At 41.1% G+C, this 17843-nt stretch overlaps 1 protein-coding gene across 1 annotated transcript; it reads left to right on the top strand.

The window, feature by feature from the left end:
- The first annotated feature begins 10406 nt into the window (after positions 1-10406).
- Positions 10407-14156, top strand: LOC122674715 (zinc finger protein 679-like). The gene is made up of 5 exons (XM_043873216.1): positions 10407-10559; positions 12083-12133; positions 12307-12825; positions 12994-13321; positions 14143-14156. Exons 1-5 carry the CDS (start codon positions 10407-10409, stop codon positions 14154-14156), a joined length of 1065 nt encoding a protein of 354 aa, XP_043729151.1.
- The last annotated feature ends 3687 nt before the right edge of the window (positions 14157-17843 follow it).

Genomic DNA, 17843 nt, shown 5'->3' with positions numbered 1-17843 from the left:
TGTTTCTTGTATGTTAAAACTTAGAAGACATCTAACTCTTGACACTAATATTGTAAAGAGCATATGTCTCCTTTTACTACACTGATTTCATGATTGTCACACACTCAGGATAAGGGAGTTTGGATGGTTGTTTCATCTAAAGGTGATAACCGAAGTACTCTTTAAAATGTGAGAAGCTAGACCAAATTTATACATTTTTAAGGTTTATATTAATTAGTGGGGTTTTTCTGTGTGTAACTGTCCAAACAAAGTAAGAATTTGCTAATGCTGCCAGAGAGTTAGCTTAAGGTATACTTCCTATAAGGAAATCCTGAACAGCCATTCAGAGTCAGAGTTTTTTTTTTTAATACATCCCTATGTATCCTGCTTTTTGCCAACTTGCTATGGCAAATGGGTTTAAGGGGGGTGGCTACGTTTAACAACTTATGTTTAAAGATCCTCTGTGGAGAAAATGGGCTTCCCTTATGACTCAACTGGTAAAGAATCTGCCTGCAATGCAGTAGACCTTGGTTTGATCCTTGGATTGGGAAGATCCCTGGAGAAGGGGAAGGCTACCCACTCCAGTATTCTGGCCTGGAGAATTCCATGGACTCTACAGTCCATGGGGTAGCAAAGAGTTGGACACAACTGAACAACTTTCACACACATTATGGAGAAAATGTCTGTAAATGATATGACTGACAAGGGATTAATTTCTAAATTATACACACAGCTCACACAGCTCAATATAGAAAAAAACAAACAACTTGAACAAAATGGGCAGAAGACCTAAATAGACATTCTCCAAAGAAGACATATAGATGGCCAAGAGGCACACGAAAAGATGTTCAGTTTCACTAATTATTGGAGAAATGCAAATCAAAACTACAAGGAGGTACCACCTCACACCAGATAGAGTGGCCATCATCAAAAAGTCTACAAATAATAAATGCTAGAGAGGGTGTAGAGAAAAGGGAACCCTTCTGTATTGTTGGTAGGAGTGTCAACTAGTGTAGCAACTACAGAGAACAGTATGGAGGCTCCTTAAAAAATTCAAAATAGAGTTACCATATGATTCAGCAATCCCACTCTTGGGCACATATCTGGAAAAGATGAAAGTTCTGATTGGAAAAGATACATGCACTCCAGTGTTCATAGCACTATTTACAATAGCCAAGACATGGAAGTAACCTAAATGTCCACTGACAGATGAATGGATAAAGAAGACGTGGTACATATATACAATGGAATATTACTCAGCTATAAAAAAAATGAAATAACGTCATTTGCAGCAACATGGGCAGACCTAGAAATTATCATACTATGATATTGTCTATATGACAGAAATAAACTTATTTTTGAAACAGAGACAGATTCACAAGCATAGAAAACAAACTGTGGTTACCCAATGGAAAGCAGTGGGAGGAGGGATTTTAAAAAGTCCTCTATAGAGATTTCTCTAGTTGAATAGAAAATCTTCTATTAAAAGTCAGCAGTTTTGTGAACCTAAAGGCAGTTATATCTCTAGGTGCCTTTAAGTTACTGCTCGAATTGCAAGTTCCTTTTGAGCATTAAAGTAACTCCAATGTCTGTCTCACTAGCAACTTACTTTTAACCTGCTAAAATTTGAAAACAAGAGACCCTAGGTTAAATAATGTAGCTTTTCCAAAGCATGAATGGGCTCATTCGGAGCTCAGGTTTTCTACTTGAAAAACAAAAGCGACTTCTTAAAACTCTTCAGTGGGAACACTCCTCTTTGATGACCTGTGACTGGTGAATTGATCAGTCATGGTTGGTAACATCCCACTCATCTTTGGTAAGGGTTTAAAACACTCTAGAATAGATGCCTTTTATGAGTCTTGCACTAGCGTTTTCATTCTAAGTGCCGCCTGAGAGGCATACATCACGTACAGGAGTTCATCTCCATCCTTCTCACCTCCTCTTGGTTTACAAATTGCCATGGAAACACCCTCCGTTTGTGTCCCTTCAGCAACAGGAAGAAGGCTTGATTAGCATTCAGCTGTACGCCTGTGGCATTATTCTGATTAATTACTCATGTTAACATGATCCGGTCCGAGGAACCTGGCTTCATCCAGTACAGGAAGCTGCTTCCCACCCTTGTATCTTTCTATTATTGCTGGGATTTTGGTAGGATGCTGCCGTGAGATCAGTCACAGTCGGGGAGAGGACTGTTGGGGGTGGGGAGGCGGACTTCCATTACGCCCCCCTTGCCCTGCAGCCAGGTCAGCAGAACTGGACTTTTTATTACATGACAGGGACCAGAAAGGTGACAAAACTTGCCTGAGATTTCTTCCAGAGCGGCCCTAGAATGGATCTACAGTGCAGGTTACAGGAGGAGAGATGAGAAGGAAAAACACTGTACTCTGCTTGTACCTACCAAGCCCAGCACATTCAATAAGCCAGCTATTATTAGAGGATTTGGAGGCTCTGGGTTCTCATCCGTGACCTGTCATGTAAGACAGATTTTTGGCCTGGGTAGCTGGGCATCTAAAGGAGGTGGAGGAAGGGAGGGGCAGAAAGAGGATAAAGAGGAACAGGGAAGTTTCAGGAAGAGATTTAGAGGTATTTATATTAAATGGTGGTTTAGTCACTCAATCGTGCATTACTCTTTGTGACCCCGTGGACTGTAGCCTGCTAGGTTCCTCTGTCCATGGGATTTTCCAGGCAAGAATACTGAAGTGGGTTGCCATTTCCTTCTCCAGGGGGTCTTCCTGACTTAGGGGTCGAGCCTGTGTCTCCTGCTTTGCAGGCAGATTCTTCACTACTGAGCCACTAGGGAAGCCCATTTACATTAAAAGGCGCCCACTATTTCCTTAGGACACACATGAGAATTAACATCCTGCCAAATTTAAATCATTTCATCAGCTGTTTTTCTTTCTCTCCTTTTTGGGCTGCGCTGTGCGGCTTGCAGGATCTTCGTTCTCCATCCAGGGATCAAACCCCGACCCTAGGCAGTGATCAAACCCCCACCCTAGGCAGTGATCAAACCCCCACCCTAGGCAGTGAAAGTTCAGAGTGCTAACCATGACCGCCGGGGAATTCCTTCATCAGCTACTTTCTGATACAGCAAGTTAGAAAGTACATGTCTATGAATTTAACAGAATTTTTTTTTAAAGAAACTAACTCTGCCCTTCTGTTGTCATCCCACTCCTGAAAGTGAGAGAAAGTGAAAGTGAAGTCGCTCAGTCGTGTCTGACTTTTTGCAACCCCATGGACTGTAGCCCCGCAGGCTCCTCAGTCCATGGGATTTTCCAGGCATGAATACTGGAGTGGTAACAGAAAGGAAGCCAATAGTTTCAGAACCCCATCACAGAGTTAGTGAATAGTTTGGTCTATAATGCCCTCAGTAGCCCTTCATCACATCAGAGCAGTGGGCTGGGCTATGGTGCTGAGAACCTGTATCTACAGGCGACAATGTTTACATGGTTGTTCATCACGGCATTTTGTTGAAATAAAAAAAGGATTGAGAATAACTAAAATAACATCAAAAAGATATTTGTTACATGTTATGTTACACAACTCACTGGAATACCATGCAACTATAAAAACAGTACATTTAATTTTTTTTCCATTTATTTTTATTAGTTGGAGGCTAATTACTTTACAATTTTGTAGTGGTTTTTGCCATACATTGACATGAATCAGCCATGGATTTACATGTGTTCCCCATCCAGATCCCCCCTCCCGCCTCCCTCTCCATCCCATCCCTCTGGGTCTTCCCAGTGCACAGCCCTGAGCACTTGTCTCATGCATCCAACCTGGGCTGGTGATCTGTTTCACCCTTGATAGTATACTTAAAACAGTACTTTTTAATGTACTTTAATGACACCCATACTTCATTGTTAGGTTAAAAAACAAACAACAACAACAAAAACCCCAAAAATGTGTGCTATTCTGTGCTATCATTTGTGTTAAAATATGGTGATACTGAGTATACATATATACACACACATATATGGCCTTGTACAATTTTAGAGTTATTTCTGGAAAGACATGCAAGAAACTAGCAATGTTAAGAAGGGCACTAGGCAGCTGGGAGCAGAGTTGAGAGAGAGAGACTTCACTGAAATACATTCATATCTTTTGAACCATGTGAATGTATTGTACATTCTGAAAAAATGATTTAAAAACAGCATTTAATGGGATGAGAAGGGAGGTGAGAGGGAGGTTCAAAAGAGAGGGGACATATGTATACCCACGGCTGATTCACATCGATGTTTGGCAGAAACCAACCCAATACTATAAAGCAATTATCCTTCAATTAAAAAATAAATAAATTTAAAATAAAAAAAAAACAGCATTTAAAACCTTAGGTTTAAAAAAAAAAAAAAAAAAACCTTAGGTTTACTATCTATCTCATACAAAGTCTTTCGCATTTGCTCATGGCCTATTGTCAAATTTCCTATTATTTTATTTTTCTGGATTCTTTTTCACAAGGCAGTAGAGCATAATTTTGTTCTTTTAAGAGTGTGGGTTTGCAGTGAGGCAGATACAGATGGAGAGCTGGCTCTACCACCAGCTGGCTGTGGGAATTTCGGCAAGTTGCTTTACCTGAATCTCACATTCCTTCTTTTACAAAATGCTCACTACAGTATAGCGGCTAGCTTCCCCCAGAGTAAGTGACCCAAGGGCAACACGTACTAAGTGCCTTTTGTGGCCACCACCAGTAACACACCATCACGTCTGCCTTACTCTATTTCTTTAAAGCCAGTCACTAATCCAGTCCATGGTCAAAGAGTGGAGAAATAGACTCTACCTCTTGATGGGAGGAACTACAAAGAATCTGTAGACATATTTTAAAACCACCTGCAAAAGAGTGACCACGTAATTTATCATTCAAACTCAGACATTTTTAACAGTGAAAAGTGGTGCTATTAATAATCAGGGTTGGACAGCAAGTGTAAACTGGGACTCTCCTGGTCAAACCCTATGTCTGATCACTGAGCCATTGGTCTTTTCCCATAACCGCTCATGAAGATACATCTCAGACCAAGACACATGTGCAAACATCTATTACAGATCGACTCCCAAACACACATACTTGCTTTGTAAGCTCCATGAAATTCTAGCTCCTTGATCGCCTAGGAACACCAGCAAACACCTTGCACGAAAGGTTAATTCCCAGGCAAAATGAGAAAACATTCTGACTGAAGATCAGCTAGCTTCCTAATCAGATCAGACAAGAGAAATCTCCATTAAGAGAAGGAAGGCAGGATAGAGTTCTGAACCTGGGAATTTTCCCCAAGGCTTTAGGCTGCCAGACTCCTCATCATTCATTTCACTGTTACACTATCCCTTTAAATCCCCTTAAGTGCAGATTCAAGGAGAAATTTTTGAAGTTCTTGCAGAAATGTCATCCAGAGTATAGCATCTTTCGTGGGTAACCCACTTTTCAAACGTGGATTTATGATTAGAATGCTTTATGATTAAAACTAATTTAAACATATACCTACATATCACATATTCTGAAGCACTTAAATTTCAGACTGTATATAAAAAACACAATAACTGTGTTCCTAAGTAAACTTCAGTTTCTAACAATTTCATTAAAAAACTATCCTTTCAAGGGTAAGATGGAAGTTACAGGCTAGAGAAAGTCAGACTAGTAGTAATAGCTATTTTTCCTACGAAAATGTCAATAATAAAATATTTTAATAGTCGATCACTATCAAATCTCAATTGAGAAAATGTAATACTAAATCATTTCAAGTTTTTCTTGAGTTACTGCCTTTTTTTTTCTCACTTACCACAGAAACACTATCATTAGTGCCTCTGCAATTTATTTTGATTATGAATAAAATCCCAACCACCCACTCAAATAAGCAAACACAGCAGCTGTTTTCCAGCCATTTTCAAAACCCTGGTCCCAGTTCCCAATTATAATCTTACCACAACAGTAGCATATGCCGTCCCTTCTTGATGGTGTCACATCCACCTCCCATTGCCAAAATACAATGCCAAGAAGTGCCTTTCAAACACTTTGATATTCAAAATGTGCCATAATCTGACCCACCACTATCCTGTAGAAAATAACATTAGCCACAAATATAACTGAAACTTTTTAATAGTCACATTTAAAAAGTTTTTTTTTTAAAAGTGGAGGGACTTCCCTGGTGGTCCAGTGGTTAAGACGTCACTTTCCAATACAGGGGATGCTGGTTTAATCCCTGAACAGGGAGCTAAAATCCCACATGCTTTGCAGGCCCCACCCCCCAAAAAAACCACAAAATTGTAACAAATTCAGTAAAGACTTTTAAAATGGTCCACATCAAAAAAGAAAAGGAGTACATCAGGGCTGTATATTGTCACCTTACTTATTTAACTTATATGCAGAGTACATCATGAGAAATGCTGGGCTGGAGGAAGCACAAGCTGGAATCAAGATTGCTGGGAGAAACAGCAATAATCTCAGATATGCAGACGACACCACTCTTATGGCAGAAAGTGAAGAAGAACTAAAGAGACTCTGATGAAAGTGAAAGAGGAGAGTGACAAAATTGGCTTAAATCTCAACATTCAGAAAACTAAGATCATGGCATCCGGTCCCATCACTTTGTGGCAAATAGATGGGGAAACAGTGGAAACAGTGGCTGACTTTATTTTGGGGGGCTCCAAAAGCACTGCAGATGGTTATTGCAGCCATGAAATGAAAAGACCCTTGCTCCTTGGAAGGAAAGTTATGACCAACCTAGACAGCATATTAAAAAGCAGAGACATTACTTTGTCAACAAAGGTCCATCTAGTCAAGGCTATGGTTTTCACAGTGGTCATGTATGGATGTGAGAGTTGGATTGTGAAGAAAGCTGAGCACTGAAAAATTGATGCTTTTGAAATGTGGTGTTGGAGAAGACTCTTGAGAGTCCCTTGGACTGCAAGGAGAACCAACCAGTCCATCCTAAAGGAGATCAGTCCTGGGTGTTCATTGGAAGGACTGATGTTCAAGCTGAAACTCCAATACTTTGGCCACATGATGCAAAGAGCTGACTCATTGGAAAAGACCCTGATGCTGGGAAAGATTGAGGGCAGGAGGAGAAGGGGACAACAGAGGATGAGATGGCTGGATGGCATCACTGACTCAATGGACATGGGTTTGGGTAGACTCCGGGAGTTGGTGATGGACAGGGAGGCCTGGTGTGCTGCGGTTCATGGGGTCGCAAAGAGTCGGACATGACTGAGCAACTGAACTGAACTGAACATCAAAAAAATCATTTAAAAAATGTGAAGCTAATATTAATAATACATTTTATCTAATCCAGTGTATCTTGAAGGGGTTCAGAGTATGCCATCCTCAAATATGCCACTCTAGCCTAAGGATTATGTTTGACTGAGGGCATTTGGAGAAAAGCAGATGCAAGAAAAACTCTCCCCACAATTCTCCTAGAAAGAATAGAACATTTCTTCATCCCTTTCCCTAGAAAACTCTAGGATTTTATGAACCCAGAGATGGCACTAGAGGAATCTACACAAACATCATGAGAACAATTCTTATCTTCTACTAGTTTATCCATACTTTTGTCTTCCGATAATTTGCCACCCCTAGAAGCTCAACCCAGAGCTTTCCAGGTGGCACTAATGGTAAAGAACCCCCCTGCCAATGGAGACGTAAAAGACCCGGGTTCAGTCCCTGGGTCAGGAAGATCCCCTGGAGGAGGAAATGGCAACTCACTCCAGTGTTCTTGCCTGGAGAATCCCATGGACAGAGGAGCCTGGTGGGCTACAGCCCGTGGGGTAGTAAAGAGTTGGACACCGCTGAAGCAATAGCACACACACACACAAGCTCAAAGCTCCTTTCCTTTGTCACTTCCCTACAAGCTGACTGTTCTTTGTTAAGATGTGATATAAGCCCATGTTCTAACCACCCCTTTGATTTACTCATCACTGAGTACTCCTGTGTATATGAGGGGTGCGCAAGTTAATAAAATTCCATTTTTCTCTTGTTAATCTGTCTTTCATCTAATTTGCAGGGCCCAAGTTAGTGAACTTAAGGTGGCTAGAGGAAAAAGGAAATACATAAATATTATTTCAACATATAAACAATTGTAAAGAAAAAAATGGTGCCTTCCATTCCAATCCTAGAGGGATTAGCCACTGTAGTAACCTACAAGCAGTGTGCCCTGAGGCAGTTCAGGATGGAGAAAAATAGGAACCGTTCTATGCTTTGGATATGTTGTTGTTGTTGAATCTCTAAGTCACGTCCAACTCTTTGCAACCCTATGGACTGTAGCCCGCCAGGCTCCGCTGTCCATGGAATTTTCTAGGCAAGAATACTGGAGTGGGTAGCTATTCCCTTCTGCAGGGGATCTTCCCGACCTAGGGATTGAACTAGAGTCTCCTGTGTTGGCAAGCAGATTCTTTACCACTGAGCCCCCTGGGAAGCCCTCATGCTTTGGATATACTGGCCCTTAGATAGTTAAGATATGTACCTAAGAAAAATTTCCAAAGACTCCAGATTCTTGCATCTTCACAAACACAGAAAAGCAATAAAACTTGAGATGCCTGTTCTTTGTGATTAGCAGTAACCTTTTGATACTTGACTACATAATTTTCCCAGCAAGAAATTCATATAGATCCTGGCTCCTCCCTTATCCCTTCAGAGCAGTTCCTCAGAGTGATCTGAGAGGCGATCTCTCAGACTCTCGTCCTCAATAAGGTCCCTGAATAAAACTTGACCCACAACTTTTACATATCTTTCAGTTGACATGCTACAAAGATATTAATGAGATTTTTTTAAATTAAGTGTTCAAAATCTGGTGTATATATTACATATAGAGCACATTTCTGTTTGGACTAGTCAAGAGCTCAGAGTTCAGGAGCCACAGGTGGCTAGTGGCAGCTCTTTTGGAAAGACTAGCCCTACCAGTTCCTGATCCCTTAAATTTCTGTCAACCATATTTGTTCTTTCCTGACTGTTCCCCTTCCTTGGAAATTCCTTCCCCTGTCTTTTGAATCTTGCCTGCCTTCCAGTGTCATCTCCAATGCAAGTCAAAGCTTTCCACTTGGGCTAGAGGAGTTGGCTCATTTATCTTTTCTACCATAGATTATCTTAATGTGTGCATGGATATAATTTCTCTTTATTGTCTTGTTGAAAGTCTTGAGACTTACTTTTGTTTCTCTCCTCAGGCCTAACAGATTGCTTTGCACAAAGTAAGTGCTCAATAAATCACTCGTTGTTTTCAAGTAGATTGCACTGAATTCACTGCCAAGGAAAAGAACTAATGTATTGAGAATCAAATCACCAATAGCTAGTGAAACAGCTGTCTGGCAATATGTTTTCTACCTACAGGGAAACCAGAAGCCTGCTGACTTCAACACTCTCTATCCAAAGCAACCATTAGTTATACGGAAATTGCTCACATAACGTAATGCGGCGATTCCAGAGAGTCCTCATCATTAAGTTGATGATTATATTTTATTTCGCTGTTACCACTTTAAGACTGTGCAGGGCTCCCTTTTGGTGGAATGCCTTGTTAACTTAGCTAGAATAGTCTCTGTCATTTCTCAAAAACTGCCAGTTAGTCTGTTTCAGGCACTGAGGATTGTTGAAAGGGATGGAGAGAAATCGTAATTGCTTTGACTAAATATTTATGAAGTTCTCACAGCTTCCTGGTCCTATTCTATCTGAAAAGAGAATTCTGTCTGCTAGGAAAAATAGTGAAGGAGCACTACAGCACCAGATTTCCTCTGTCTGAGTTCTGTCTTTGCACCTCTGCTTGTTTCTGTCTGCTGTGAGGCTGCAAAAAGCATCAGACTGCCAGGGTCTGCCAGACTGCCAGACTGCCAGAGGTCCCAGAGCTGAGGTAACTTTGAGTTTCTTCTCCAGAGAATATGAAAAACTACCTCATACCAAAAACTAGTTGGGATTCTCTTGTGGCCCAGGTGGTAAGAATCTGCTTGCAATGCAGGAGACCCGGGTTTGATCCCTGGGTCAGGAAGATTCCCTGGAGAAGGAAATGGCAATCCACTCCAGTATTCTTGCCTGGAGAATTCTGTGGACAGAGGAGCCTGGCAGGCTACAGTCCATGGGATCACCAAAGAGTTGGACACAACTGAGCGACTAACACTTTCAAAGACTAGTTACTAACAGTTTCTAAAGTGTTAACTTCACACAAGTGTTTGCACTGTATTTATTTGACAATAGAAATGAGACCTTGTCTGTCTCTGACTTACCCGGAGTCACACCTTTAGACTCTCCTGTAGGTATCAAAACCAACTCCTCACTCACACGAGTGCTAGACTTTGCAGAATATGGAGGCTCTCAAGCAAGAGGAGATTACTCCACGTTAGGAACTTGGGCTCTGACAAGAAAACTCCTGGGTTAACAACCATTCGCTGACTGTGAGATAGTGAACAAGTTCATAAGCTGAGCTTTGCTTCTTTCCATATAATACTATTTAGCTCATAAAACCATGGACAAAAAACGTTGCCTGTCATTTCAGTCAGCAAGGAACATTGCCGGCCACCAACCACTGCAGCCACCCCCAGTGGTGAACTCTGAGCGGAGTTCACGCTGGAGAGCAGCAGGACCCTGGCCCCCGAGAGAGAAGATGCACATCAAAGGAGTAAGTTCAGTGAGCCCAGACTCTTGTGTCTTCTCATATTTAGAAAAGCACTAAAATCATCAGCTTGAGACGTCTGTTTTTTTGTGATTAGCAGTAATCTTTTGATGTTCGACTACACTTTTTTTTCCTGACAAAAATTCCTATGTATCTTGGCTCCAACTTTACCTCTTTGAAACAGTTCCTCAGAACTAACTGATAGCCTGTATCCAGGGTACAGTCCTCAGTTAGGTCACCAAATAAACCATTATTCTCAACTTTAGGTTATGCCTTTTTTTGTTTTGTTTTGTCGATAAAATCATTGTGAGGTTTACAGGAGATAAGGTGCCAAGGTACATAAATTGCCTGATGCATAGTAGATGCCTGATAAATATGAGATATTATCATCTTCCTTTGAGAAAAAGGAAGTATCCACTTATACAACAGTAGGCAACATACTTTTTAATGTCTCCTGTAGTCCAGACCCCATGCTGGCTTTCTGCATGTATGTGTTCAGTCGCTCAGTCATGTCCAGCTCTTTGGGACCCTATGGACTGTAGCCCACCAGTCTCCCCTGTCCATGGAATTTTTCAGGCAGGAATACTGGAATGGGTCACCATTTCCTGCTCAGGGGATTGAATTTGCATCTCTTGTATCGGCAGGCAGATTCTTTACCACTGCACCACCTGAGATACATAAGACCTTTTCCAGGTCATGAAAAATTTTACCACATGCAAAATGGTAATTGACGCAGTCCTCAGAGGTTAACTGGTGAGGCTGCCCAAAGCAAGAGGAAAGCAACCCTGGGGTTATAGCCGAGATCTTGGCATCCTTGTCACACATTTGTGATGGGGGCAGAATGTGCCACTCAAAACATGCCTCTTTAGCATCAGGATTATTTTAAGCTGATTCTTTTTAGAAACTGCAGACACAGGAGCTCTGAAAAGGGAGTAGATGTCACTGTTTTCTGTTTTGTAGGGGAAATTTACATTAGAAAGGGAGCCTGTGCCAGAAAGAGAGTTATTATCAGAAATAACTTTTTCACCTGAGAGTTATCTGCATAGCCAAGCAACTTTTGCTTACCTAACATTTCCTCTTCTCACCTTTTGATGAATTGCCAGAACCCTCTTCCTTTCTTTAGCTCAGGATGGTCTATAAGCCTCAATATCTGGCTGTCTTTTGAGTCTCATATCTTTGTGGGGGCCCCATAACCAATTAATTAAATACATTAATTTCCAACCTAATTTTAAAAATGAAAAATTTAAATTAACCAATTTAATTAACTTAATTAAGTACCTAATTAATTTAATTTACATACTTAATTAAAATTTTTTTCTTCTGTTAATGTCTTTTATTAAAAGTCCGGGGTGGCCCTTCCTGAGGTTTCAGGTGTGCTGAGTGTGAGAACTCCAGCTCAGGGCTCCTGAATGCAGGTCTTCCTCCTGCGTTGTTTCAGAAACCCTCAGAGGTTGGGTCAGGTAGCCCGCTTGGCGGGTCCATTATTATCTGTCGAGAATTATTCTGCGGCGTGCTCTCTGTAACGCCAGAAGAAAGGAGAAGAACTCGCAGGGGTGGTCTGCAATGAGCATGTGGGAAAGGTGAGCACTAAACCCAGGATGTGATTAGCATATCAGGTTAGTCTTGATTACCCACTACAGGAACACAGAAAGCCAGAAAAGAGCTCAGAAAAGGGAGAGAGAAATGAGAGAACTTTTTCTTCTTGTTCACTGCAGCAGTTGCAGGTTAAAGAGCTGTGTTGTTGCATTTGAAGGTATTTTCTCAACATGTAGCTATGAGTTTGCAACATAATATCCCCAGAGAAGACGCAGAGCAGGAGAAAGAAGAGGAGGAAATGGCAGCTTCTCAGGGACGGCTAAGGTTCCAGGATGTGGCCATAGATTTCACTCTAGAGGAGTGGGAATGCCTGGACCTCAGTCAGCGGGACTTGTACAGGGACGTGATGTTAGAGAACTACGGGAACGTGGCCTCCTTGGGTCTCGTAGTCTCTAAGCCAGACCTGGTCACCTTTCTGGAGAAAATGAAGGATCCTCAGGATGTAAGGAGAATGGAGACAACAGCAATACACCCAGATTTGGCGTCCTTTCGCCCAGCTGTGAGCCGATTGTCCTTGATTTCCTCAGTTTTGCAAGGCATGGCAGCCATGCGTGGTGGTTGCACGGGGAACAGCCGGAGAGAATCACTTGGAGCACCCCGGAAAGTTTCTGATCTGTCTTCAGATCTTACTCGACAGCAGAGGATTCAGAATCCACGGAAAGATAACAAGTGTAATGTATGTGGGAAAGTCTTTACTAACTCATCCAATCTAACTAGACACAGGAAAATCCATTCAGGAAGGAAACCTTTTAAATGTACAGTATGTGGCAAAGGCTTTTTTCGTGGCACTGATCTTACACAACATCAGCGAATCCATACTGGCCAGAAACCTTATAAATGTAAGGTATGTGGCAAAGCCTTTAACTGTAGCTCAAGTCTCACTCGACATCAGCGAGTTCATACTGAAGAGAAGCCTTATAAATGTACAAAGTGTGGCAAAGCCTTTAAACAGAGCTCAAGTCTTAATCATCACCAGCGACTTCGTACTGGGAAGTCCGACCAATTTAATAACTGCAGTGAAGTCATTACTGGCTGCTCAAGTCTTATTGAACATCAGGTAATTCATACTAGAGAAAAGCCTTATAAATGTAAAGATTGTGGCAAAGGATTTATCAAAATTACGAGCCTTACTCCACATCGCCGAATCCATACTGGAGAGAAACCTTATAAATGTAAGGAATGTGGCAAAGCTTTTACCCAAAATTCAAGCCTTACTCAACATCAGCGAATTCATACTGGAGAGAAACCTTATACATGTAAAGAATGTGGCAAAGCCTTTCGTCAGAGCTCAAGTTTTCATAAACATCAGAGAATTCATACTGAAAAGAAGCCTTACAAATGAAAGGAATGTGGCAAAGGCATTGATCAGAGCGGTCATCTCACTAGACATTTGAGAGCACACACTGGAGAGAAACCCTAGTAATGAAACAAGTGATGGAAGAGATTTGTCCTAAACATACACCAGAAAACATGAGCGTTTATACAAGAAACACATGGGAATGATGAAATAAATATGTAGAAAAGTATTTAATCAAAACTTAAATCTAAGTAAATATCAGAGATGGCTTACTAGAAAGCATTTCGTCAATCCTGTTTTCTGAAGTTACTCTGAAGGAGAATTACTGCAGAGAGGAATCCATAGAAACACATAGAAAATTGATAGGTTAGTATGGATCATGAGATGAACGGTTGGTGTTTAGGAAGTTACAGTTATTAGCATTGTATCCTTGTTTAGACTGACATGATTTGAGATTATTTGAAAACCAAAATGAATGTAATTCAACTCTGAAATACTCCATGCTATGCTTTGTTTATAGTGTGTATTCAAACTTTTCCTGATGGTTGCTACCTCAAAGATGAGAGAAGACCTTCTATATTGTGTTGGAACCATTTATATCTAATCTCCATTAGAAGATTAAAGACACAGTAATGTAAAATGTACAATGAACATATAAATGGAGGTGTTTGTTATTGATTTCAAATATCCCTGTAGGTCACATCATGTAAGTGATGATGGACTCTTTCCATGTATTAAAGTAAGACAGAGGTTTGTTCTAAATTTTCAATAGTTGTATCACTTGATTTGTAAGAAATCAGTGACAGTTAACTAAAATATTGACATATCTATAATACCATCAGAAGTCAAGGATATTAGTTGACAATGTTGAAATAAAAACATCTTCTGTGATAACCTAGAAATGTATGAGAAACCCTTCCTGAAAAAGTCATATAATTAGGGTTTATCAATTTATTAAGTGACTCCTAGCCTCTGTTTTGTAAACCATAGAAATCATAATTCTTAGATCATTGTATCAGAAAAATAAATATCTTTCTCTATGCTTGTAATTTGTATTTTAATCAAGGATCACACAGTGGGTTGTAAAAGGTTTTATTTCAACTATATGTGAAATTGATATATGCTAATTAATAAAAGTGAATAGTTTTTAGTGTAAAAAAAAAAAAAAAAAAAGTCCGGGGTGGTCAGCCAAGAACATAGAAAAACAAAAAGAAAATTATTTTTCCTCCCCTGTGCATTTAGGCACCCCGCTCCAGTACTCTTGCCTGGAAAATCCCATGGATGGAGGAGCCTGGTAGGCTGCAGTCCATGGGGTCGCTAAGAGTCAGACACGACTGAGCGACTTCACTTTCACTTTTCACTTTCATGCATTAGAGAAGGAAATGGCAACCCACTCCAGTGTTCTTGCCTGGAGAATCTCAGGGACAGGGGAGCCTGGTGGGCTGCCGTCTATGGGGTCGCAGAGTTGGACACCACTGAAGCAACTTAGCAGGCATGCACCATCTACGGGAGAAAAAACGAGGCTTGAGAAAGTGAAGGCCACCTAACTCATCAGTACCTAATAAGCACTGGGGCTGTTGCTAGTAAACAGTGGTGCTGAGATTTAGTCAGCAGTAATCCTCTCACTATTTAGTCAAACCAACACGTTCAATATTTATGGAAGTTATTTCTTGTTAAACTTTTTATTTTGAAGCTGTAATTCATATGCAGTTGTAAGAAATAATACAAAGAGCAAGAGAGATCCCATTAACCCTTAACCCATTTTCTCCCAATAATAACATCTTGCAAAACTATATTATCACAACCAGTACATCCACCTTGATACTGTCAAGCCACAAAATATTTCCATGGCCTGAAGGTGCCTTCATTTGCCACTTTATAGCCATTTCCATTTCCTTCCTGCTTCCTCCTCATCCTTAACCCTGGCAAGCACTAACCCTGTTCTCCATTTCTATAATTTTGTCATTTCACGAATGTTATATAAATGGAGTAATAAGGCTTTCTTGTTGCTTCAGTCTACACTAGGTATGAGTCAAAGTATATACGCTTTTTCAGTGAACTATAAATATGAGTATGGGGTATATGAAGAGGCTTGAAGGTTACAATGCCAGAGAGATAGACAAGGGCCAGATCATATGTGCCATATGAAGCAATTTGAATGTTATCCTGAAGGCCATGGAAGGCTGTGCAAGGATTTTAATTAGGAGGGTGACAACATCAGATGTGTCATTTAAAGAGCTCACTCTGCCAACTACGCACTGGATTGGTCTAGGCTGGAAGCAGGACGAGCAATCAGAATCTAATGTCAGTAGTCCATGGAAGAGACTCCAAAGAGCTGAACTAAGCACGGGCAGGAAGAGGAGGAGGATACACAGGACAAAAATATTGAAGAGAAAGTATTTATGCAGAGGATCAAGTCCAGGACTCTGGCTTGGATGACTGGCTGAGTTGTAGTTTTTCCAGTTGCTCAGTCGTGTCTGACTCTTTTGCGACCCCATGGACTATAGCCTGCCAGGCTCCTCTGTCTACGGGATCTTCCAGGCAAGAATACTGGACTGGGTTTCTGTTTCCTTCTCCAGGGAATCTTCCTGACCCAGGGATTTGACCCACGTCTTTTTTGTCTCCTGCATTGGTATGTGGACCCTTTACCACTGAACCATCTGGGAGCCTAACTGGCTTTGTAGTAGGGCCATTTACCAGGACAAATGAAGGTCAAGCATGGAGTGAAGAGGAGGAGCTCAGATTTCAAATACTTGTTTCTATGTATTTGCGAGACATCTGTGGACAACGTGTGGTAGGATACATGGGGAGTGAGCTCTAAAGAGAGGTCTGAACTGAAGGTAATGATTTGCAGTATTCTACCCACAAGTAAGAGGCAATAGGATTCATGGTGATGAAGAGTTCCCACAGAGATGGCCAACACAGGGAGAAGACAGAGCAAGACAAGTCATTTCCCTTCTATTTTTTCATCTACAAATGGGCTATAGTGATAACCATCATATCTACATCATATTTCCAAGGGAGATGGGCAGGGGGAAAATGTGCATGATAAGGGTTAAAACCACTATAGAATTTGATAAATTCAAGGTATTACTACTACAGTAATGATAATCTTAAAATATAAACCTATAATAAGATACTGGCTAGTTTTCAGCCCTTTTAATTTTTTCCTTTTAGTACTTAGCACTTTTCTAACCTTTTCCAAACATCTAAGTCATACCCCTATTTTTGAAGAAGTCAGAAAGGCAGACATACAATTACAGTGGTATTCTGAGCAGTTGTTCAGGCATAAACAGCAGCTTCAACAGCCAGTATCTTATAATTAGGGGCAAGTCCTCAACCACAGCTCCAGAAAAAGTGGGATAGGACCAAGCAAAGCACCACAGGATTATCTCCTCAACTGAGAAAGTGAAAAAGCAACACCAAGTGAATCTTTTCTTCTAGTTCAAAGATGCATTTATCTTTGAACTTTCCATGGGCATGTTGTTCGGAACACCTTCCACCAACAGAAGATGGCCCAAGTAGAGGATAGATACTCACATGCAAGAGCCCTCTTGCAAATCAAAACATGTATCAGTTCAGTTCAGTCGCGCAGTCATGTCTAACTCTTTGTGACCCCATGAACTGCAGCACACCAGGCCTTCCTGTCTATCACCAACTTCCGGAGTTAACCCAAACTCCTGTCCATTGAGTCGGTGAAAACTTCCAACCATCTCATCCTGTTTTCCCCTTCTCCTCTCACCTTCAATCTTTCCCAGCATCAGGGTCTTTTCAAATGAGTCAGCTCTTTGCATCATGTGGTCAAAGTATTGGAGTTTCAGCCTCAGTATCAGTCCTTCCAAAGAATATTCAGGACTGATTTCCTTTTGGATGGACTGGTTGGATCTTCTTGCAGTCCAAAGGACTCTCAAGAGTCTTCTCCAACATCACAGTTCAAAAGCATCAATTCTTCAGTGCTCAGCTTGCTTTGTAGTCCAACTCTTACGTCCATACATGACTACTGGGAAAACCATAGCCTTGACTAGATGGACCTTTGTTGGCAAAGCAATGTCTCTGCTTTTTAATATGCTGTCTAGGTTGGTCATAACTTTCCTTCCAAGGAGCAAGGGTCTTTTAATTTCATGGCTGCAGTCACCATCTGCAGTGATTTTGGAGCCCCCCAAAAATAAAGTCTGCCACTGTTTCTACTGTTTCCCTATCTATTTGCCATGAAGTGATGGGGCTGGATGCCATGATCTTAGTTCTCTGAATGTTGAGCTTTAAACCAACTTTTTCACTCTCCTCTTTCACTTTCATCAAGAGGCTCTTTAGTTCTTCTTCACTTTCTGCCATAAGGGTGGACCACAGCCTTGTCTAACTCAGTGAAACTATGAACCATGCCATGTAGGGCCACCCAA

The sequence above is a fragment of the Cervus elaphus genome, chromosome 18, assembly GCF_910594005.1.
Source record: "Cervus elaphus chromosome 18, mCerEla1.1, whole genome shotgun sequence".
In the NCBI taxonomy this organism is placed as follows: domain Eukaryota; kingdom Metazoa; phylum Chordata; class Mammalia; order Artiodactyla; family Cervidae; genus Cervus; species Cervus elaphus.
The sequence above is the reverse complement of the archived record's forward strand: the minus strand, read 5'-3'. Positions and strand labels throughout refer to the sequence as shown.